Source organism: Athene noctua, chromosome Z, assembly GCF_965140245.1.
Source record: "Athene noctua chromosome Z, bAthNoc1.hap1.1, whole genome shotgun sequence".
In the NCBI taxonomy this organism is placed as follows: domain Eukaryota; kingdom Metazoa; phylum Chordata; class Aves; order Strigiformes; family Strigidae; genus Athene; species Athene noctua.
The window spans coordinates 43,394,449-43,419,850 of NC_134077.1; the positions used below are offsets into that span (position 1 = coordinate 43,394,449).

A 25,402-nucleotide genomic window follows, 5' to 3' on the forward strand; every position below is an offset into this window, starting at 1 on the left:
ACTTACCACAGTGTCTAATGATGTGCTGTCTACATGGGAACAACACGTGCAACCCTACCTCTACCCTAATATCTGCTGGTCCCTGGGCTGAAGGAATCATAGATGGAATTAAATTTAGCAGACAGGTTTAAAATTCAGAACCCAGGTTAAAACTCCAGTGCCCCCAACAGGGAAGAAGGCAAACCACTAGGACACTACATCTGAAAGAAACAGGGATAATGAGACTTACTGCTGTGTCTTCACTGGAATAAATGCCTGCGTGGCCTCCACTATTGGTGACTAATGGGCAGTTGCTTGTTTGACTGGGATTTGGAAGCAGAAAACCTATCTACAGCTGCAACTGTACAACAGACCTTCTAAAACAGCCATCTACTCTGGCAGCTTTGGCTGAGCATTCCCAAGTGTTTAGCTGTGATTCCCACAGCAAGCACAGAGGCATCAGATGGAAGAAATGTGTACCCATCAAATTTTCAACCCGACTTAATAGCTTCTTACCAAATACATAATTACATGGGTTTTTTTCATAAACACTGGAACCATGTACCAAAGCAGGCTACAAAGTTCACCTCTGAGTTCAGAAGACTTGGCCCACCTTGGCCCTGGACTTCCCAGGTAAGACTTATTGGACATTTCTTAGCAGTATGGATAATGTTCTCCTGATGCCCAGGAGCCTTTCATGGCATGAATCAGGAAAAGCACAGGATTGCAGCACAGACCAATCACATCCAGTTCTTCTCTGTCCTACCCTAACTTCATCCTTCCTGAAAACCTACAGAGACTATTTGCTGTTTCCTTCAATTTACTTCACGAAATGGATTCTCAACAACCTGCTTTATGCTTTTGTTTGCTTGAAGGACTGATATGTGAAGGTGCCGATTAATCATCTGTACTGGTTTACCATGCTGAAAGCTTAGTGCCCATGGATCTGAAGGTGCTGGTTAGACTACTCAGAGAAAAGACATCTAATATACAACATGCTTTTGGGACGAAGATCTTAGAAATATTGCAATCCTTATAATGGCAATAATGAAGATTAAAACCACTGAGTTATCTCTGAACATCCCGTCCACAGACACTAAGATAAGAATTGATCAAGACTGCAGAAGGGTTACTGCCAAATTTAGCCCAGGGAAAAAGAAAAAAGGGAAATAAAACAATTTCCTACTCATAAAGTCAGTAAAAGAAATCAAGATAATTTCTCACTTTAATTGCAATTTATTATCATTAAAAGTAACAACAAGTGGGTTTAAATCCTTTTGTCTTAAAAAACTAGTGTAACACACAAGTCACCGCTACTGTTCTATTAAACGTGTGGCAAAATTGTATCCCCAAATCACATTATTCTGCCTCATTCTCACAGACATCAACGGTGTGGGACACAAACAACACAGAAACAGATTGGTCGACACAGCAGTTGTCATAAGGATGATCATTAGGCCTCAAGATGCTACAAGTTATTCTGTAAGAGCTGTTAAGTATAACTTTAGTTTTCCCCTTTGTTAATATTGCTGGAACAATTAGATATTTCACAGTTTTTGGCGAAGCCATAAGAATCTTTTAAGAACTGTATTTTTCCCCTGTATCTCCTCTTAGATGCTAAAGTTTTCCTCTGTTTCTTTTCACCCCTCAGTGACATGGCTGCCGCATTCCAGGATACAAAACCATAGTGAAGTTTGCAGTCATTCTCCACACAGCACCATATATTTCCTTTGCATTCTGAAGTCAATACTCAGCAATAGCACTTAACCTTTAACACTGCTGCCAGAACAGCTTGGCAGCACATCATTCAGGAATACTACATGCTCGTGTATTAATCTCCAGCTTCTTTGAAGTTCCAGGGATTAAGTTAAACTCAAGTCAAGTATCCAATTTACTGCTAGCTCACATTTGTGTAAAGGAGCAGGAGCCAGATGCTGTGGACAGATGCATCTTCACATTACAGCTGTTGAAGAAAGAACCTGAGCAAGTCATAATGCTGTTCATCAGTGGCTTGCAGGTCCAAAAAAAAGTCTCCACAAGCAAGCACACATATTGGTGAAATGGAAGGATGGTCCTATTTCCATCAAGCATTTCATGTGTTGAATTTAAGCTTACAATGTTACTCCATATTCAAAAGTAATCAGAAGCCTCTGAGTGAAAGCTTTCTGGCTAGCAGAAATGTAGTGAAGATAAAAACAGAATACAGGAAAACTTTATATAGCTACTCAGATGTGCTTGTATACGATTTCAGAAACACAAGAAGGTCTGTTCTTGAGGAGCAGACCCCTTGGGTATTTCTGCCTGAACTTCACAGTAGCTTGTGGCATTGAGAAGCTCAATGAAAACAAACCAGTAAACAGCCTTACATATATCTATACCCACACTGGATTTAGAAAGTCGTGGGAAAAAGTATAAACATTATCATAGGATAAACATATGGAGAAACAACTAGATCAACAGATTCTATGCACAGACTCCAGTTGTTCACCAACAGCAGTTCACACTGTTCTCTAAACAGACCCACAAGTTAAACTCCAGGAGAAAAGGGGGTGTTAAATTTACTCATTTACAAATACCTTTTTGGAGTTTGCTCTCTGCTGGATCTCTTGGGGAAAAAAAAACCAAAACAAAAACAATGCTTACAGCAAAACTGCAAAATCCTGTCTTACCTAACATCCTAAACTACTGTCTTGCTTTGTAAATGTACCTAACAGTTTATGAATATCCCACGCTTACTCAATAATACCTTAATGACTTTTAACTGAGGTAGCCACTAAACCATCACCATATATTAGTGATGCCAACACAAAGGGAAAAGCTCAACTAAGATGATCAAGAACAGTTAATTGGCCAAAACAAATAGAATTTGCTGCCAAAAATGTCATTTTCTATCTTGTTCTCCTCCTCCCACCCTTGCTTCACTTCCTGTTTTTCCTCTTGCCTATCTCTAACAGAGTGACAAGGTAAAATTTAGCTTTCCAGTTCATTTGTAAAATGTCTTTGGACATTGTCATTTGGATTTTCAAATGAAGAATCAGGGAATTTACTTTTAAATGAATGTAATTTAAAAAACAGACACTGAAGGACAATCTCCAATCCACTGACATGTCAACTGCCAGCTCTTACCATCTTCCTGCACATGCCTAGGTGCTAGAAGCTGTGGAAAGACACCTGCATGGGCAAAACAGAAGATGTGAAAAGGTCCCTTTCATTGTAAGTCTCATCTCTTATATGATATGTAAACACACAGAGAATCACCTGACTTATCCCCATCTTTCAAGTACTCAGGAAGCTAAAATAAAATGACATCATTCCTCCAGCCAAAAAGTACATAGATCTATCATATCCTTGACCCTTCTAGTGGCATTCATTTCTTAAAATGAAAATATTTTCAAATTACTTATGTAGCTACGATAGCCTATATTCAAATTCAACATGAAAAAATCTCAAAAAACTTTAAGGATAATTAATACCCTAGTATTTTTGAAAACATTTCCAGGATTTTTTATTGGTCCCTTGTTACAGACCTTTTTCCCAGTAATTCACACTACCCACATCCAAATCAACCAACCAAACAAGAAAACCCCAGCTGAAGATCAAACACCCTGATATCTAAGTTGTTTAATACTTGTATTGCAGAATGTACATTCAGATAAAGTTTTGTAGTGTAAACATCCAATTCTGACTTCTTTTCTTCAAATACTATCTAAAATTGTAAGGATTCTCTCCATTGGTTAAAAGCTTGAATGCAACTAAAAGAATGCAGACTCTCACTTCAGTTACATTGTGCTGACCCAAAGCAGCATAAAACCCCCACTTCCAACAAACATACATACCAAATAAACAAGCCTGAAAAGAAAAACCATTCTCCTGTTTAAAAATAGACCACTAACCAGTCTGATGTGCATAATATTGATTTCTCTATCTAGATGAGATACAGTGTGTCTATTCCTAAGTATAAAAATAAAATTGTATGAATTGCATGCAAATGTACATAGTGCAGTTCAAGCAATACCGAGGTGTTCTCCCTGGTTTTGTGAAACACGTGCACAACAGTGAACTGCAGGGTGATAATTGTAATGTGATCCTTGGGTTTCTTCTACAGAGACACACAAAGCTACTTTTATTTTTAAAAACTCTAGCCCACAACAGAGATTTTAAATAATTTAGCTGTGATAACAGTACTGAGGAGAATTTCTGAATTTCCTAATATATGTCTAGATTACCCAAGGGGACTTTTGGTTAGAAGGCTTTTACTAGAACTCCTTCTTCATAAATCACACTGCAAAAAGGTGTTTTCTGCTTTGATTACATACAGTTGTTCATCAGGTGGAAGTAGATGAAGGTAGTTTATTACATTATAAAACTAACCTCATCCTTATGAAGCATATGTAATATACAAATTAAAGATTCCAGTTAAGCATCACCACATACTGACCCTTCATATTTGTATAAGATGATCTGCTGTGCCATTGTAACTACTGAAACTGCACACAGGAGCCTTGCTATATCATACTGATGTTACAGTTCTCTTTCTAAAACATTCCACAAACACCTCTGCATTTGGGTCATTTTCATCCATTTCATCTATTCAGTCGCTGTGTTACCACTTCTCGATACATGATAGAGATATATATCAGCAGAAGAAAAATGACAAAGAAATCATCCAAGAACCCCAGAATTCCAAAGAGGGCTTCAGGAAGAAAATCCAGAGGTGAAGCCAGGTAGAGCAAGGCTCCGAGCAAGCAGAGGAATATTCTGATTCGAAACATCCAGAAGAGGCCCCCAACAGAAAACATCTCCCTGAACGCATGTCGCAGTAAAGTGGGCAGATCCATAATTCTTTCCATAATCTATGAAGAAAGAAACCAATAATTAATATTTTGCTAAATGAGTATTTTGGTTTATAGTCTGACATTTCTACTACTATGTTACAGCTTTGGAATCTATTAGTTTATAAGAATTAAACCAAAAACCAGTAAGATAAGACTTCCCAGGTTTAGCTTTGCTGGGTAAAAAGTCAGATTTAGAATATATATATGTTTCCAAAAAACAGTCAAACTGTGTTATTCTGTAGCGTAAAACATACATGTAACTCACTACAAAATACATTGGCATCTATTAAGAAGGAAAAGCAGTGACTACTAGGGTAAAACAAATGACTGAGAAAGTGAGAAACAGCAAACAGGTTAACTGGAGTGAAATATTGCTCAGAATGGAGGACATCTAGGGTTTGTGAGAAAAAAACAATAGATAAAGTAGAATAGGTTGCAGTTCTTCAGAAATACAACACCCATTCCCCTGGCATATAACCAGTAATTCACATAAGTTTCCAAAAGATGGATCAAGCTTCAAAGTAAACTGGAGAACCTTTAAATGAATCCATCTCTGGCTCCTTTCCACTTTCCTACTATGATTCTGTCATCTTAGTGAGGGACTGTTCAAGAGAAAATATTCAGGTTTTTGTTGTGAGGCACAGGGAAGGGTGAACTTTGAAATGTTTTTGATGCTGGTTCCTTTTCTACTGTACATAGTTTCTACAGAGTCATGACATTAAAATGAGTTCTTGCCAAGACTGAAAGTTCTCTAGAAAGGAATTTTGTATGTGGTTAAGGAAACGCACTGTGTATAAATCAAAGATAGTTTATCTAGTCCAACTAGTGCTTTAATGCAGACTTATGGCATGACGTCGGACAGGTTATTGGGACTAGACGCAGAGCCACAGAGAGGTCTAATAGAGTCTGAAAGGTAGTTTTAATCTACTCTGGATCAAAAAAACCTGTTTCGTGGTTTAGAACATGACCAAAAAAAAATATTTCCCATCTTAAACCTCTTTTGTCCATTAATTTTTCTTGCTAATGTTTTGTTACTATATCAAAGTGCAATGAACGGATGAAGACAAGCAAAAAAGTTACTAGTATGCATGTGCTTGCATTTCACCTTGCAGATCAAAACATGCACATAGAAGACAGGCTCACGAGGCTGACTATTTCTAAAGTTCGTAGAACTTCAACCACCTCTCTTAGCTATTTAGATAAAAAAAACCACCTGTCTTCTTCATTCAGAGAGCAGAATAAAGACTAATATAATCTAGGAAGAATATAAAAAAATCAAAACAGTATATGGCTTGAAATTTGAGTAAGAAAGTCACAAAATAGAACTTCAGGTTCTTTTAATCAATGTAAATAGATCAATTGAGTGAATATTCTTCCTTGCAGGTCATGTATTTTATTAAGTATTTTTACTGACTAATTATTAATCCTTTCAAATGAACGAGTCACAGTTAAAAAAGAGTAACACAAGAATAGGGAACTCAAGGCTTATTAGCAGTTCTCACTCACAACAAAAATACAGGTTTCCATACATTTCCACAAACTGTAAAAAAATATTTTCAAGGTCATGCGTTTGCCCTAACTATATAAACATGAATTTCCTAAGGAAAACTTGCATAATCCTTAACTGTCACGAGGAGAAAATTCATATCCCAGGGGGGAAAAAAAAAAAATCACAAAAAATGCTGCTAATCTCCCCTAAAATATCTGATTTCCACACAAATTTACTCAAAACTTACAGATCTGGGCTGTCCAGAGAATCTCCGATTGTAATCATTAACATCTTGAAATACCTGGGTTGCATCCTGCTGATCTTCACCAAAGAGCGGTAAAAACAATGTTACCTAGGAACAGCAAGGAGATTTTGTTACATGAGCAACTGTCTTTTAAAGGCAGGCATTGTGAACTATAAATGAAAACAGTAATCATCAGTTAACTACACAGAACAAACTTTGTGTCAGTTGAATATTTAGCAACAAAATAAAATGAAAACCACTAACATGGACACTGCTTTTAAGTTTTAACAAATTCCTTGCTTACAATGCTTTGCAGAATATTAATTTTTAAGAAGATTGTTAAAAACAAGTGTGAGAACCCTCCTTCTAAGAGAGGCTTACAGGAAATTTTTCTGAACACCTAAATGGTTTATGTTTCACAAGTGGGAGAGATGATTTAGAGAATAAAGTTAATTTACGAAATTAGTCTAGTTCTGTTTCTTAAACTGAAAATCAAATAAATGAAATGATGCCATTCTTCTTCCATCTTTACAATGGCATTTCAGCAAATGAGCAGCAAAACTGATACTTTTCCATATGAACATTCATACCAAGACCAAGGCGATTAGTAAGTTAACAGAAAAAGATATTAACCTCAGCTCTTTTGAAAGCACAGAGAGTTCTCCTACATTCTTGGGTTAACTTTCATGCAAACATAGGAAAATATGTAAGGTAATATTCACATGTATCTTATGTTATCTTCCAGTACAGGAGTTTCTGAAAACTTAAGACTTGTATTTGGAAGTGATACTCAGATACAAAATGCAGATTATCATAGGAAGCAGAGAATGCGTAGCACTTTAATTTATTACAGTCTTCAAAAGCTCCCTCTGTACCTGGCCACTAAATACATGCCTTGTATCTGTGCAGCAGTCACCTTAAGCAAATGACAGCACGAGCAGATCTACATTCAACTCCTAGCCTTGCCACAAACCTTCTGTTTCACACATGTTGTTCATGTTTATGTACTTCTATTCCCCATTTATAAATTGACCTTACTTTTCTTACTTCACAGGGTGAGAATGAATGCATAACCATGCAAGCAGTACCACGTGGTTTACCTGTTACTCAGAGGAAGGTAAAAGAATATCCATATAAGGAGAGACATCAAAAAAAAACCCAAAAAACAACTTATTTTCACCTTTTCAATCTTCTTCACCTTGATTTTTTGTCTGTCCTCAATGGCTACTCATATATACCTCATATCCTCAATAACCTACTCATTATTCCTCTAGTCATACCTATTTTTCTTTCCTTTCTCTGTGTTCTTACAGTCATTTGTCCTGCTGATACACAGAATCAAAGCAGGATGTGAAGAATGTTATAGAAGTTACTAGCTCTGTAGTTTGTGCACTGTTAAAATAAACATGTACTTTTGTTAAAACATACACTGTAAGACTCAGAGATCCTCAGTGTTAATGAGTTGCAGGGACACGTTTCAAAGTGACAATGTAGTTGCGTAGGAAGTAAGTCAATGCTTGCTCTACAAAGCTCAAATTAATAATACATACAAACTAAAAATAGGGACAATATAAGGAATTGACATGGGTAGATTTTTTTTGGCAGGGAGGGAAGGAAGGGAGAGAGTGCTTCTCAAAAACATCAGTATACTGCCTACTGGCAGTCTTCCACAACAACCAGGTCTTTCAGATGCAAGTTCTGGTAAATAAGTTATATAACATCCCAAACAGAAAGCATGGAAGAATCTCAGTTAACATGTTAACGATTTTCTGTTTTCATATACTCCTTTACAGAAAAAACAGCTGAGTTATCAGTGCTGTTCACTTAAATCTCAGTTGCAGAAACAATCTGTATTTTTTGAGTCACTTGGCAAAACAAAAAGTTCAAAAAACCTTAATGTCCACCATCTATGTCTTGCATATCCATATTCTCAGACTTCTGTCAATCTCACTATTGCAAGCTATACTATAGAGCCAAACTATCAGGTTCATGATTACTTAAAATATTACCGTTTGTCGGCAGATTGGACAACGGATGGCACCAAGCCATGAGCCATACCTCCAGTAGGCAATAATGCAGGAACCTGATGAAGGTAAGTTACAGACACTTAAACTTCTGAGCTGAACACCCATTGTATGAAATAATATGTTACACATCAAGGAAAACAACAGAAGTGTATAAACAGTTATGTTAAATCTATCTTTTCTGGTATAATTTTGTACACAGCATTCACTGAAGATACCAAGAACCAATGTGTTCAAATTCAATGCCATTAATGAGAAAAATCTTGATTAAGTTCAACTGCATCAATAAATTTAAGGCATTACTTCCTGAAAAGATACATAATGTCTTAATCGTTAACTGAAGAAGCATATCATTAAAAATTTTACCAGTTTAAAGTTCTGAAGTCACAAAAATGTCAAGAGAAGTGAAATTTATCCTAAAAAGCTGGCTTTATTATAAGAGTTCCAACAGATAAGGAATATATAAAAATCTGAGTACTGTAACTGTTTTCCAAATTTGTAATTCGTTTTGTTTAAACAACTAGGCATGGTATGCACTATGTACTCCATAACACTAGACGAATGCAGTGAAAGAATCCAATGGGGAACCTGAAGGAGAAGGAGCAAAATGATACAGATGGCATTTATATATAAATTTGAATAGCTGGGCCTCAAGAAAAAAATGCAAAAACTTAATGCACTGTGAATTTAGTCTTAATTCTTCAGGACTTCCAAGGAAAAAACCCCAAACACTCTGAGATAAAGATAACACCAAGCAGAATTTCTTACTCTTTCTAAACCAGTTTTTTAAGATGGTACATTTCCAAGTGTTTTTCAGCCTCTTCAGTTTTTTACTAACTGGAAATAAACTATTCTCTCATCCCTTACACTTTTAAATTAACTGCAGTTTCAATTCTGATAGCACAGAAAAAAATGCAGCACACTGTCAAAGAGACTGTTTATTCACAAACGTGCTTTCTCAACAATTTATATAAAAATTATTTCTAATGCAGACTAGAAGCAGTTAAAATCAAACAAAGCTTTGCATTAGGGTGATTGTAGTAGTGCCAAAAGTTTGTATTTCTATTCCATTTTTTTCTCTGCTGCTTGGGGTTTGTCTTGCTTACCACAGAAGAGATGTCCACAGTTTGTTTCTATAGGAAATGTGGCCTGTTGCAAACAGACTGGACAGGACATATCTGTATAGAAGTGGTGTCTATCACCAGTAGAAGCATCCTGCTGGAACAGAGAGAAATGCAAAGTATTAGAGGTACTATTTTTATATGTCTACTGAGTTTAAAAGAAAAATAATAAATCCACTGTTCATTTACTAGAAGTCAAACAGCCAAATGCAAAACTATGTGAAATGAAAGATAAACGTATTTAAATTCAAAAATCAAACACACTTAAATGCAAAAACTGATTCACTAAGCAAGTTCTTGTGACAACTCCATTATTTTTTCTTCATTTGTTATATAAGTGTGTGCTTCAATCCAGTTAAATACTGCAAAGAAGAACCTCCTTGGTCCTTCACATTAAGTTAGGTTTGACAAGCTGAAGCATGGATAACAACTCAGATCGAAACTGTTACTTCATTATCCCAAGTAGTTCTGTCCAGAGCCAGGTAACTGAACTGCATTGCTTACCAGTTGCAGTATTTAGTGTGCCCAAGCCCAAGCATAGACATCAGCTTACGTAAGTCACTGTCAGAAAAGGGTTTTTCCCCATTTTGCAATATTTGTCGTCCACATAAATATGCACTGTAGTTAAAAACCTGTCATTATTTCAAGAAGTATTTTGATGAAAGACTCTCCTCCATACACTCCAAAAGTACAACTTTCCACTTCAGGGCTGGGACCCAGCAATTTCCAGTAACCCGGCCTAGACTCTCCCATCCTCTCCTCTACATGTCAGAACTGGATGCAATCACAGAATCATAAAATGGTTTGGGTTGGAAGGACCTTTAAAGATCATGTGGTCCAACTCCCCTGCCATGGGCAGGGACATTTGTCACTATATCAAGTTGTTCAAAGCCCCATCTAACATGACCTGGAACACTTCCAGGAAAGGGGCACCCACAACCTCTTTGGACAACCTGTTCCAGTGTTTCTCCAACCTCATTGTAAAAAATTTCTTCCTTATGTTCCATCTCAACCTAATCTCTTTCAGTTTAAAGCCACTGCCCCTTGTCCTGTTACTAAAGGCTTTGGTAAAAATTTTCTCTCTGTCAGTCTTTGTTGTCTGGCTCTTGTTGCTGTGCCATTGTTCTGCTATGCAGTTTATCCGTCTAAACATCTAAGCCACGTCCTGTGGCAGCAAACTGTACTCCAGATTTCCTTTCCCTTAGCACTAAATTCCCTGGAACGTTGCAGGAAGCACACAACGTAATCTAACATACTCCACCTTGTGGCAAAAACTTTTTTGAAAAAAGAACCAGACAAATATTTAATTTTAATTACTTATCCATTAAAAAAAAGCCTACATTATTTCATTACTTGATAAATTTCAAGGATGCCTCTGTATAGCTTCCATAACTTTTAAGATCAGCTTATTCCAGAACTTCAGAAGTCTACAGTGAGCTAAACAAAATAATTGAGTGATGCTAACACTTATCACAGCACCTGCTCAGTTTGAAGCTGTTGACGAAGAGCTCGCACTAGCTCTTGATTTTCTGGGTGTATGTTCTGGTGTTCATTCCTGTGAAAGGAAATATAAGCAATAAGAAAAACTGAACACTGTGATACTACACTGAAGAATAACTGATTGAAAAAAAAAGAAACCTGAACAAAGGGCAAAAAAAGTCATTCTTTCCTCCTATAAAGGATTTTAAGGAAGTATATAAACAATTAAGGAAAAAGGACATTTATTCTAGATCCTAGAGTTACTCTGGACATTTAAAGCTGTACAGCAGCAAGATTTTTCAGAGAGACAGATCATTAAATCATGCTAAAACTAGATTTTCATCTGAAACAAAATTAAGCCATTCATCATGCAGAAATATTTTTAATTTTTGTCTCCACTGCTGGTTTTTTGTGTTGTTGGTCTACTCATAAATTTTATTTTATTTTTTTTTTTTTCCCACTCACTGGTTAAGTTAGAGTTGAAAAATCCTAATTATTTCAATTTTATTTTAAGACTAAGAGATTAAGACATAACATTTACATAAGAAGGGGCAGGCAAAGTCTTAGATTTAGAATTTTGAATTTATGTAACTATCAGCAGACTAGATATAAAAAGAAATCACTCTTTTTAAATCACTCTTTAAAAGGAAAGACTCTACAGGCAAGAAAACCACAGGTTAGAGATGCCAAGGGGAATCATAGGGAAGGGACTCACTGAAGAAAGGAAGCTGGATATACTGCAAGTTTGAAATTCAAAAGCACAATGGGAACTAAACTGGAAGTAAAAATGATGCCAAAAACATTAAGAGGTGTTGATTTATAGTAAATATGAGTCAACAGCATCACATTAAAAACTCTGAATTTTTATGCTTTATTTATTGATATGGATTTCACTGGTGGTACATTCTGCTCAGCACTGTTGAGGTCTCAGCTGGATTCTGTTTTCCATTTTGGGCTAAATGCATAAAAACCCGTAGAGAAGTTGGAGGAAGTTCAGAAGAGAATAAGACTACTTCCCACATGTTTTAAACATTAGAGAAAGAGTGAAGAAATGTCAGTTCATATAGAAGACTACTCATGGAGAGAAAAGGGGACAGGATAAGGCTTTCATTCTATAAATATGAGCAATTATTTCTCACAGTTATCTAAGGCTGGTGAAAAAACATTTCTAACTGCTAAGTGTACAAAATCAGAAAAGGTTACCTCAGGGTATTGTGATCTATCTTTGACTAAAAGTTAGATCAAGAAACAGGTTGCACTCCTTCCAGGGATGATCTAGGCAAGATGATCCTCAGCCAGAGCTGAGGGCTGGACTGGCTGAATTTTTAGGACATTTTCTTGTTGCAGTTCTGTTTACATCATTTCCTCAATGCCTCTAGGAGCTTCTGCAATATTTTCCTTCATTTGATGTTGGCAATCATAATACTGCATTACTGCTATCTTTAACAATTTGTTTCCTTCATTCTTTCTTCAAAGAGGAATGGACAAACACCATATTTTTCACACTAATAATTACATGGTTATCTGTAAAAAGCAAATGTATTTAACAGTAATTTGGATGACACATGAAATATGGGAAGCTCACGTTAAAACACTTCTTGCCCACCCTGGGTGTCCATGAGACAGATTTTGTGGATGTTGTCTGTCATACATGTTATATGTCTAAAAGTATTTTCCTGTTCAGATGCTACAAATGAGAATATCTTGTGCCTTCAGTTTGCCAGAACTTTGATGTACTCTGAAATTCAATTCACGTTGAACACATGAGAGTATTTGTAGAGCTGTATATACAACATTCGCCATTTATGCCTAAGATGCTGAGGTAGCAGAACACTGTGCAATGTCCAGAAGGGGCCAGGCAGAGCTCAAGACATATCCAATTCATAACTTCTGTCATGCAAATAGTGTGAGAAAATAAATTAAATTAATGAAAACCAATATAGTGCTATGTAATTAAAGGCATTATCAAACACGAGCCAGAAACAAAGTTAGACACAAAGTCTTTTAATTTCCCCATTTCTGAGTGTTAGGACTCCATAACTTGAGGAAAGAAGTCTCATAATGTGGAAAGATTGTACTATGCAACACAGAGGGCCCCAGAAAACTATCATTACCAGAAGAAAGGCTGCCTACTCATTCGGTGTGCAGTCTCACACAGGGCAAGTGAGGGAAAATATACAGGGACTGGTATATCACTGGGCAGTGATGGCCATTGTTAATTTCCAAGGATTAAGATCTCAATTCTGCTGAAAATACTGACTTGATCTTATAATCAAATCATATACTGGGATAGAAAAATGAGAGAAAAAGATCTAAACCTGGAGATTCATAAACATGGGTTATGTTAGTCACCTGGGACAAGTAGGAAATCTCTGACACAAAACACTGGAGGGCCAGGCTCCCTTTAATTTCTTGGATAAACTAAATTTTCACAGTCTCATTTGTAATGTAACAACCTACTTGCAAGTTTAAAAGATAATGGAAACAATCTGGCTGTATTTTAGCAAAATTTATAACTCCAAGAGATACAGGCTTTGAAAAAGTATCTTATAGTGACTGAAGTGACGGCAACTTGGTATATATGTTAATTACCGCTTACACGTTTCTCCATCAGTAGCACAGAGACCTTCAGCTCATGCTCTGATGTGATACTTCATTGAATTCTCCCTGCTGGAAACAAGTACGGCAAACCATATCCCTTAACAGTTGTTTCCATATTCCACTTCTGTCCCCTAAAATCTAGGTTAACATACACTCCTTGCTGCCTACTTTGCCTTTTTATTCTGCAACCTTATCCATTACCCTAAGCTTTCTTTCAAGTATTCTTAATGAGGACCTGTTCCTACCCAACTTCAGTACTTCAGATGTTGCACACAGAAGTATGGGTGGTAAAGAGACTGGGGTTATGGACACAGTATAAGGAACACACAGACCACTGTGTTGCCTAAGATAACTAGAGAAGAAAAAACCAATACTCCTTTTCTCCTGCATTCCTCCTTCAGTGCTAAATACATAAAAATTACTATACCTTTTGTACTGTACAGATTTTCCTACTGTACAGATTTTCCTACTGTACAGAATTTTCTGCCGTACTGTGCTGATTTTGATGGAGACAATACAAAGGAGCTAGAGGAAAATCGCTGCTGAATAGAGACAATTTCAGAAGGTATCAGAAGGCACAGCAGAGAGCTAGGAGGATGCTGATAGGACTTTCAATAGTCCTACAGTCATACAATGTCATACAATGCAGAAGTAATCAAACTTCAAGACTTCCAAAGTATGGCAGCTTTGTGTCCAAGTTTGTTTGCCCCTCCAGAAAATAAATCATCAGGGAATGTAACAGAATCCACAGACAAAATTATTACTTAGCTCATTACAGTGCAGAAGTAGTTACTAACTAGTCCTTTTCTTCCTCCCCAAGTAACCCTTCATCACTAATGTGTCATATCCCTGAATTCCAATCCTGAATGAACTCCTGCTATTCTTCTCCACTGATCATCCTCATTCCGCTCACTTTTTTTTTCATGTTCCTCACTTACTTTCCATTATAAATTAAAAAAAAAAAGTTTACTTTTATATCAGACACTCAAAATTCTAGTCACAAATGCTAAACATGTCAATATAAGTGTTAGAGAAAGTATAAGAGAGCAGAAGGAAAAAAGGCACTCTTGAAGCCACCTGAATAACTGGAACAACCTTGGAAAGAAAAGCAAGCCGAAGTGCATACGTTTCTCTTATATTTCTTTGCTATCTCCCAGTCCTCAACAGCAGCACTGCCTTGCAGTCTAACCAACCTTTCTCACTTCTGGTTTCTTTCATAGCTTGCTCTTCAGATACCTCCTACCCCACTTATATGTCTCATATGGGCAGATCCTCCTCAATAAATTCCATAAGGCAAATGCATCCCTAAGTTCTCTTAGTTGTTAAAACTCTTCTGTGTTCAGAGGTCTACAGACATCCATAAAAAGAAAAGAGCCAATCTGACACTCAGACTTATCTTCCCAAAACACATAGGCCAAGATACTTGTTAGTTTGCAAGGAAAAACTCTGAAATTAAAAATAGGCTTTGATTACCTGATAATCAAAGTTATCAAATTCTGAACTTAACATTTTGCTTTATGGAAAGCATATTAAAGTCCACTGTTTTCCAGCATATTAATTTATTAACAAATCTAACTTTAAATTTGTTAACTAACAAATAGTCAATCTTTTCAGGTTTGGGGTGGTTTTTTGCTCTTTCTTCGGACAGAGACTGCAACAGTATATGTACACTGGAGGACTGTATCCAGCATTTATTGTGGAGTCATTATTGACAAATCTGTACTTTGACCAGCCATATAGACTGCAAATTCAACTATTTTCAGTCTTAAGGAATAATAAACATCATTCAGTTTGATCATCTGAAAATAAGGAAGAGTTAAACTTCACTTTTGAGAAATGCATCATTTTATCCTAACTGTGAATTAAATTATGGAACTCTGCAAAGCAATTAACTAAACAGATCAATCATTTCCTTAACATCACAAAATCACAGTTAATTTATATATCAATGCAAAAATTTGTTGAGAAAGTTAGAATTTTACAAATGCAGGTATGTTGATTAATTCTTGTCAACTTATTCTCACCTTAAAAGTGTGTATACCAGAGCAGCAATGAAAGTGAAACTGAGCACAACTGCCACCAGTACCTGGTCACTTATTCCTTCTATAACTGAATCATTATCTAGCTTCAGACTCTGAACTTCTGCTTGGTGACTGGCCATCACAGCTCTAAAATGTAAAAAGAAATTTATGCATATACATACATATACATATTAAAACATACACGTGCACAAATAAATTTTAAAAATTGTTACAAATAATATGGATACACATCTATTCATACACACAATAAATTCCTGAAGTAATAGATCAGTCATTGCTGGGGGAAAAAATGGGAAGAAGAAGGGAACAGATGCATTTTTACCAAACACTGTGCTTACTGCAGAGGACTGCAAAACTTTTGTCTTGCATGGTAGCAAAAAAGTCTTAAATGACTGTGCTGTGATCTAAAGATTTTTTTTTTAAACAGCAGTCAGATACTTTGCCTGTGAATATAAACTACCTAGGAATAGGTCATTGCTAAATTGGACATATTTTAACAAGCAATAATTTTCAAAGAAGTATAATGACTCTGCATTATCAAGAATTTTAGCTATTATACAACACATCATTGCTGCTAGGCTGAGAAAATGTAATTTTTAGAAACTTAATTTTCACCATTTATGTGAAGAAACAAACAAGGATATTTGGGGTTTAGGTATTTTTAGAGTGTTAAATGTCCATTTGGACACACAGGAATCACATGATGCACTTTATATTTTATCTGTCTTTTCTAAGCACTACCATCTTCAGCTGGAAACATGGGAAAAACTTGATGGCAAAAGTATTATCAGGCTTCTCTAGTTTGACTTGCTTGTTTTATATTAATTTCACATATGCAACGATCAGAATGACTTGCCAACACTAACATTGATTAACCTACAGCTAGAGACAAGCAAAATAAAATAGTTTCCAGCACACCGCTAAATCATTCCTGTTGCATTCAGGAAAGTGAAATGAACTACAGCTGTGAATATTATGAAATCGGCAGAGTGAAGCTAAGACTAGCAAATGACCAAGAAAGTCCTATTGAAGATGTCTCCATACTCAATTAAAGTAGTCTTCATACAGAGATGACATAAAATCTCAGCATCAGTTTATGAGGTCAAGTAAGACTGGTATAATTTATTTTACTTGCCAGTCAGTCCAGTGTGTGCCTTAAAGCTTGCAAGCTTTCATCAGTGTTTCTGTCTACTTTACAGCTCATGTGTCATTTTTTAATTTGAACTTTGCTGTCTAGCAAACACCCCCAGACAGTGTCTGGCCCTAAAGTAATTGCAAAGCTGAAATGGAATACAAGTCATTGGGATTTTAGTGGATACCTGTAATGAGTACCCTGACAAGATTTCAACATGCCAGTCTACTGCTAATACAAGAGTGTCATCTTTTCAATAAGATAGCTACTGTCACCCTCCAGATCTGTTCTTGTACAAGTTGTGGAGCTTTTCCCAAGCTTTCTTACATTCATGGAGGCTGCCTTCTGTAGCAGCAATACAAGAGAAGCTGGTATATTCTAACATTATTGCAGAAAAGGGTCAGTGGTATAATTAAGTACCATAAGAGCAGAGAAAACTCATGGAGAACAAAGGGTAGATTCCTTGAATTCTTGTGGCGTTTTGGGCTTCCATTGTGAAAAACAAAATGAAATAATGAAGTGTATATGAAATGAAATAACAAACTAAGTTATCCTAAGTGTCCCAACCTGAAGTGAACTATTATTTCTGCAATTATGGTCATAATTTTTGCTAATTACAGCTTTCCAATAGCAACTGTGTCATAGCCTAAGTACTTAAGTGTCAATCCATATTTGAAAGAGCAACTTTTCCCCAAGGTAGAATACCAGTGACTCATCAAGAGCCATTTTAAAAGTAGGTCAGTATTGACACAGGTTTCATATATACTAATGAATAAAAGATCAGATATTTGTGGAAAGGTCTTACATAGGATCAAGAGCCTACACAAAGAGTTACAGCATTTTTTTTGTGTAGCTAGTTACACAATTATATTGCTATAGCTAAAGCCATGAGGATAAGGTGTTGTGGAACTTTTCTGAGCAGCAGTTCCTTGGTGCTGAGGATCTGACCTGGTAGGTGTGCTGTGATGCCTCCCCAGCTCAACATTACCAACCTTTATTTCTTTGCATAGCCAATCCTGAAGAAGCTTCTCTCTCTTCTAATAATACATCATTCTCGGACACTCATTTTCCACAGCTGTGTCTCAGGCAGTGTGCTTGTATCTTCAACTCCAACGTTTTCTCTCCTAAAGTATCATCATCAGCCCACTAATTTTCACTGTATCACACCATCACTTCTGGGTTGACCAGTTGGTACAAAACCAGAAGTAAATGGCAAGAAACTGGTATGTGATGATTATTCCATTGTCCTGCATTAGCTCTGTTGGAATAGACCAACATGCTAATAACAACTACATCCCATCATGTACTTTTTTTTCAGAAATACACACCGTGGCAATGACGTACAGATGATTTAACCACACCTTTGGAAAGCAAGTGTTTCTCACACTGACATCTGGAAGGCTTTCTATGTCACTGCTTGCTTGGTGCACTGTGAAACCAACATATGAAATGCCAGTATCACACAAAGTTAACTCAGCTTCCCTGAACAGCCTGCAAGACATCCACTCTACAGCACACTCTCCTTCTCTGCATGTTCCTTACGACAACAGCCTTAATCCTTATCTGCCTACAATTAATAGCACTCACTATATCTGCTTGTCTTCATTTCTGTTCATGCACTCTTCTTGAAATACCAAACTATAGTGCCAAAGTTAGCAGCAATATATGAATACATGGATCCCCACGTTCTCTTCCTTTCCGCACATAATGCCAGTTACTTGTATCTCCTTCACCCCTTCACTTACCACATAGGACTTCCCAAATAACCATTTTCAGACAAACTTAGTGTCCAGAAGAAATCCCTGCACGGTCTTTCTAGTTACATAAAATGCCACTCTCTCAAACACTTTGTCTTCACTTACGTATCGATACTGCCAAGATGTAGAGCATGGAATGGAATCACTGCCTGTCTCTCCCAGCAGCTTCTATTACTAAATTCTAGAGAAGATGGGCTGCCAATGCTTAAGGCTCATGTTGTTCATGTTTTAACTTATATGCGGCTTCTGGACAGCCAACAAATGCTGAGAATATTCTCCTCACTACCTCTAGCACTTTTTCTGAACCAGACCATTGCACAGGAGGGCTGAGATGAATTGTGTAGACTAGGAACTACAAACAGAAGGGTTTCACTTCAAAAGGTCAATACATACATTTTTAGAATAGTCATTCAAGCCTCAGTAGGGACAGTAACAATCTCCTTCTACTCTTATCTCTGGGTTAGGATGTGAAAAAAGCAATGGTTACAAGGAGAACACTGCTAAAATACACTATTTGAAAAACTGCCTGTCTGAAGGAGGAAGGAATTATGTGATCTCAAGCCTTGTTTCTCAAGTTTTGGACATTTTTCAAACAAAATATCTAGAACTGCAAGCTTGCAGGTCATGTTTCATCAGGTGCAACCACAACAGCCAATGAACACATCTCCAGTGGTTTGAATCTGTAATAGACTAGCTAACAGTCCTAAAATAGCTGCTAAGGAATCTTGCCTCCCTGTGCATGTCTTTAACAGTGGTGCTCTTTTAACTGGTATGACTAATAAACAGGCTATAGGAGACTTAATTCTTAAATGATGTAAGGAAGACCCTTCAGACTTCAGAGACAACCAGAACTGACAAGGACTAAGGGTATACTTCAAGAACCAGACTTTATGACAAACATCTAATCTCTCCTAAAATAATAACTGGTAATAATTTGATGTCATTTAATAGCAACTTGATGTGGTTTGTATTAAATTCAACCTTTTTACGTTGATCCATCACATTTGTCCATTTATGAAAAAATAATAGTATTTCATCAACTTTTTCATTATATAATCCTTTTCAGATCAGTGTTCTACACCACAGGCTTTTCAGACATTACATACTTTTAAAATCACCTTGTTTATTATCAGTTTTTCTGAGAGTAATCACTGTCAGAAAGCAACAATAATTTAGTTACATTGCAAATAAGAATCTGCAGGCCTTAAAAAAAGAGAACCATATGAGCAATACTGCAATTACAATGTCTTTTATTCTTGGAAACTCATACAGATCACATTGAAATGTGAGGGCATGAGGACATACACTAATGTGGATGTATTATTTCTTGATTTTTCAGATTTGAAAAGTATTATGAAGACTCTCCATGTTCAACATATAGCACACACAGAACAATACCCTATGCCATGACTCGTAATGAAATGAAAAACAATCTGGTGTTTGCTATGATATATTAAACACTTGTTGCCAGCTATCCAAAGTCAGAATATCCGCATTGTTTTTTTAAGGATTTGAACTTTTTCAAGTTTATCAGAAAAGTACCATATGCTAATATACTCTTACAACCACAGAGATTTTAGGACCCACTACCAAAGGAATACACAAGCATAGTGAAAGAGGCTCTCTTCACCAGTGTGAAGCAAACACACAAGCAGTACTGCTGTGAGATACAAATTAGTAAGCAAAATCAACATTTTATTAACTGTGAGAGCACATACAATTTGTTCAACATCTGAAAGATACAATGGATAACAATGTGTCCTTTCAGGGATGGCCTGCCAGTGAACTGGATCAGAAAGTGGTTTCTTTTTCACTTAATTTGTATTTTCTTCTTGATGCAGCACTGGCAACCACACTCAATGCTTCTACAAAAATGATAAAATCAAGATGGTGGTGGACCCAGGCACAAGTCAGAACCTGTAATAACTTTTGCCTGTTGTCTTTTATTAGCAGAAGCATTACCACCCTCCTTAAAAAATGCTGCTTAATTTGTAGAGATCACGTGTTTTCCAGGATAAGCTAGTTCCTTTCCAACTAGTAAAATACTATGAGTCACCTTTTTTTTTAAGACCAAAAAGGCTTTAATTCCTCAAAATTTGCTTCCATGGCAAAAGGAACGAACAAACAAAAAAATGGTTTCATTTGTATCAACAGGTTTTTAGTAAGATTGACCCATTTTAGATAACAGAAATCAACTTCTAAGAATTTAAGCATACTAAAATGGAGCATATGAATTCTATAGCCTACCCTCTGCATGCATATTAGCTTACATGGAAATATCAAAGGCATAAATTCAGTGGTCTTCTTTCATTTAAGAGAAAAATAGACATACATTCCCAAAATAAAGACAAATTTTTAAATGTGGGGCAATAATTGAGACCTCTCTTATCAGAATTTATCTAATTGCTTCCTACTTCAGGGTAGGACCAGGTCCTGGCCACTGTCTGTGGTTGAGAATGGGAGTCTGTGAATGGATTTGACCCAGCAAACTGGATCGTACAGCCATTTTTACTCTCCTTCTTGAAGAGCAAAAAGGCATGCCTAGACCGCATTCAGAAAGTGTTAACAACAGCAGGCATTAAACCTGCATGGGGAACAGTAAATGTATAAACACTGAATACTAGCATGAGTTTACTAGCCTAAATCACCTAAACTGTGAGTTGATACATTTTATCCAGATGCTCTAGTGTACTGAAATTGGACTTTAAAATAGCAGTGTAGACATATATAGCATTACAAAACAGAACTAAGGAAAATGATGGATGTTGTACTCAGAAAAAGGGGTTTTGAGGAAACAGGATTTATTAGCTTTTCATTTTTGTGAGCATAGTCTTATCTGAATATAGACAAATAATCTCTAGTATTAAGTATCTCTGTACGTTCTAAAAATCAGGAGGAGACAACCCAAAGGGTGCACTTACTAAGGGAAGTTAAAAAAAAATCAAATATAGCAACATACAAGTTGACAAGATATATTCTGTGAGAAGGTTGTTAAAACTGACTTGTGAATATTTTACTAGGATTACATGCAGTCTGTTAATACAGCATTATTACGAGTCACAAATCTATTCAGCTGGTACAGCAAAATTATAGCCAAACTCAGCTGCATCATATTCAGTTATCTCTTCACCATAAACCACCTTTGCTTTCAGTACTCCGCTTACTACATTTATGTGCATGCATGCTCTTGCAAAATAAAGGAAAAAGCTTAAAGAGTGTTGTCAAAACAGGGAAGAGGGCATTTTCAGGAAGCAAATAAGAATTTTTTTCAATATATCTTAAAAACTGACCAACTGAGGGACTTGCCTGGTAAAGCAGGTCTCTGCAAGGTTTGAGGTCAGCAGTGTCTGAGGCACATTTTTCCTAAAGAGAAAAAAAGAAAAGAAAAAAGAAAGTAGATATTCTGTGTTTGCTGGAGGAATCATGCTTTGAAAGTTAAAAATACTATAGATGCAAAATCCAGATGTATCTCTGTAATAAAAAATAATTCCGAGTTAATACACCATTCTACTGTGAAAACAAGAAATGTCCAATGATTTTTCTCATGTCTGAAACTATGTTGATGGCTTGAAACAAAAACACAAATTCAGTGGTCTGTATAACATTACTGTTTGGAATATCTGTCTGGGTGACACATGACCTGTATAAAAAAAATCCCCAAAGTCTTCTGCTGCTTTAAAAGGTTTAAACATACTGAAAGGTATAGAGTTCTAAAAAAAAGGAGGGTGGAACTGAATTCATATGCAGATAGGAACATGAGAAAGAGCCTGCCAATGCCTTCAGTTTAGATATCTGACTTTTCTGATCAGACAGGAAGAGAAAGGAAATAATATCACTTAATTATAATAATGTTTACTGAAACATGGTAATGCTTCAAGTAAGAAAGAAAAGGCTTTAAATATCTTTTAAGAAAAGTGCCCAAGAATTGTTTATTGTAGAGAGCAACTCTTCTGTACACAACCTAGATAGCAAGACAAAAAGCATCAACCAAATGTAAGCTACACATCATGACAACAGGCAGAGCAGAGCTGGAAATAGGTACAGGAAGTTGTGGCAGAAAACCTTAAAACACTGAAATATACCTGTGGGAGCAGCTTGTCACAAGTACCAAGCATACAGCTTAAAGTACATATTAAAACTTGAAATGGAAAGTTACAGTTGCACAGCTTACATAGCTTTCAAAGACCTTTTAATTCATTCCCAAATGCAAAAGCTACCTTTAAACAAAGAGAGATGGAATTCATAACTTAAAAATTAAAACAGCAGTTATACAATGAGATCAGTGAGAAGATACTTTACTGGGAAAACTTCAGAGTTTTCATAGCTTTTACAATATACTTTACACTCAGATTTTGTTCATGCTACTAATTTATTTAATGGAAGAACTACGAGAAAACAGGAAAAAAGTGACGGTTACTAGGTCTGCAATCCTTCCCTTCTTGGTTGTTTACCCAACGTTCAGCTGTTATCAGTGCACTATGCTCGCTGCTCCATGTTGCGTGTCAGGCCAGTTGCTAACTAACAGGGAACTGCACAGCTTATCATGACACCTGACATTCTCACTGCAAACTTCAGATGGGCCAAAATTCAACTGACCACCAAGAAGGAGTTTCTTCAGCATATCCCTTCATAGCATGATGGAGAGATACTAGGGCTGGGGCAGTAAGGATGCAGAGCCACTCTTGGCCATGAAACACACTCCTGGTCTTTGAGGTCAAAAATTAATCTGATTACCTGCGGCTAACGCTAAATAAGTATTTTTTATTTTATGTTAATTTTTACAACAGCAGAGTTTTGCTGAGAGGAAGTTAGTCACGCTCTACTCCAGGGGGAGGAAATCCTTGTAGAGGCCGCTCCTTCCACAAGCCAAGCCGTATTACTTACTAGCAAGAGAATGTCTGTGGGTGCAGCGTCCTCACAAGCCCCCTCTCCCTAGGCCAGGGGCTCAGGGTGCGGCGGCAAGTCCCTGCCGGCCCTGCCCGAGACCCTCCCGAGCGCCGAGGGCACACACAGCCAGGGAAAGGGGACGGACCGCGCGGAGGGCTGCGGCTCCGCTGGCACGCCTCGGGGGCCCGGCGGCGTGCAAGTCTCCCCACGGCCTACAGCGGTTCGCCTGGCCACCGGCCCCCCCTGGCTGACAGCTCCGGTGGCGGGCTCAGCACAGCCGCGCCGCGCCGGAGCAGGCCGGGCCGGAAGAGACCACAGCAACCGACAGACGCGGGCACCGCCCGCCCCCCGCGGCCAGCGCACCCTCCGCCCTGCCGGGCCGGGCCGGGCCGGGCCGGGCGGAGCCCCCGCCCCTTCCCCTCAGCGCCGCGGGGGGGGCGCGGCCCGGCGCGACGCGGCGGTACCTCAGCTCCCGGCGCGCGCGACGCTCGGCCCCGGCCGCGGCCCCGCCCCCTGCCGGCGCCGCCGCGCCTCGTCGCGTCTCCTCCGCCCCCGCGCAGCACCCGCACAGCGCAGGCGCGCGCGGGCGGGCGGTTCCTGCCAGGTCGCTCTGACGTGTCGACGCCACGGCCCGGCCCGGGACGGGACGGGGCGCCGGCCGTACCGACCCGGCCGTGGCCGTTAGCCCCGTCGGCCGTGCCCCGCCATGTTCAACGTAGAGAGCCTGGAGCGGGCCGAGCTCGGAGAGAGCCTCCTCACCTGGGTGAGTGCCGCGGCCGCCAGGCCCTCACCGGGACCTGAGCCGCCCGGCAGGGACGCGGCTTCGTGCGCGCCCCGCCCCGCGCCCCCCCGCCGCCGGCCCTGCTCCGGCGGGAGATGGGGGCTTGGCTCTGCCTCCCCAGCCCCCGCCCGGCCGCGCCCTGGCGCTCGGGCCTGCTTCAGCCCGGCCCGCGTCGCCGGAGCCCTGGAGAACCTGCTCCGCCTCCTCCAGCCGCGGCGGGGCAGGCGGTCTGGTGGCTGCCCGGGGCGGGAGGGGGTGTCCTCCGCGTCTTAGCTCTGCCCCGCGTCGGGGGAACAAAGGAACCGGCGCCCTGCGTCGCCGCGACCTGCACGGCGTGGGGGCCGGGGCCTTCGCCGGCATGGCCGGAGGAAGCGCGCCCCGATGCGCCCCCGTGCCCCGCCGGTGCGCCCGGGCTCGGTGGGCAAGGTGCTGCTGGTAGCTTTGAACCTGCCTCCGCCACCCGCGCCGTTCCTGGCCTGGCTCCGTTGTGCCAGTGCCGCGTTTTTCTAACCTGCCTGCTACTCTCGGCAGGCTTTCCGTTCAGAAACTTACTTTTTGTCTGTATTTCTCTCTGTATTTTTAATTAGCGCTTGAGCCTTGGGAGACAAAATTCACTTGTCAAGTCGCAGATAATACAGCATCAATCTAAGAATTGGGTTTTGCCGTTTTAATGTTTGGAGTTTCGTCCATAGACGTCTTCAGATTGTGCTGTCATTCACAGCACAGCCAAAATGTAGTGGATATTGAACCTGGCTTTGCAGCTACTCCGTAATCTGAGCAGTGACTGTTACATAGCCATGAAACTTGTATTTCTGTAGCAGCTGATTTATTAGTTAGCTGTTTGGAACCACTGAATTTGGTTCGGGGGCTGGTGGTTCGGGGGTTTTTCCCCCCTCTTTAAGCAAATTTGCCAAGGAAATACCCATTATATGAAACTCTGGAGTACAACTGACTGTTGAAGAGAAACAGATTTCCGCTTCTAGACATTTAGTCTGCGAGGCCAGAGCTGGCTAAAGCTGTGAGAGGAGAAA

At 38.8% G+C, this 25,402-nt stretch overlaps 2 protein-coding genes across 8 annotated transcripts in view; one reads left to right on the forward strand and one right to left on the reverse strand.

Moving 5' to 3' along the window:
- Nucleotides 1-1,202: 1,202 nt before the first annotated feature.
- RNF170 (ring finger protein 170) lies at nucleotides 1,203-24,400 on the reverse strand. Of its 6 annotated transcripts, none has more exons than XM_074931845.1 (8): nucleotides 24,350-24,400; nucleotides 22,010-22,066; nucleotides 15,797-15,940; nucleotides 11,172-11,247; nucleotides 9,678-9,789; nucleotides 8,557-8,630; nucleotides 6,551-6,655; nucleotides 1,203-4,832 (listed from the first exon to the last, which is right to left on the reverse strand). In XM_074931845.1, the coding sequence occupies exons 3-8, from the start codon at nucleotides 15,931-15,933 to the stop codon at nucleotides 4,563-4,565; spliced, it is 774 nt and encodes a 257-aa protein (XP_074787946.1). In that variant the 5' UTR covers nucleotides 15,934-15,940; nucleotides 22,010-22,066; nucleotides 24,350-24,400; the 3' UTR covers nucleotides 1,203-4,562. The 6 variants fall into 6 exon arrangements, with proteins under 6 accessions (XP_074787946.1, XP_074787947.1, XP_074787943.1 ...); XM_074931846.1 differs by lacking the exon at nucleotides 24,350-24,400 and adding an exon at nucleotides 24,055-24,095 and having other exon boundaries at nucleotides 9,678-9,786; XM_074931842.1 differs by lacking the exon at nucleotides 24,350-24,400 and adding an exon at nucleotides 24,055-24,095.
- Nucleotides 24,170-25,402, forward strand: part of HOOK3 (hook microtubule tethering protein 3) — a 94,209-nt gene continuing 92,976 nt past the window's right edge. For both annotated transcript variants that reach the window (XM_074931840.1, XM_074931841.1), the window contains exon 1: nucleotides 24,170-24,353. In XM_074931840.1, coding sequence (XP_074787941.1) covers nucleotides 24,297-24,353 — 57 coding nt within the window. In that variant the 5' untranslated portion in view covers nucleotides 24,170-24,296. The remainder of the gene's footprint in view (nucleotides 24,354-25,402) is intronic.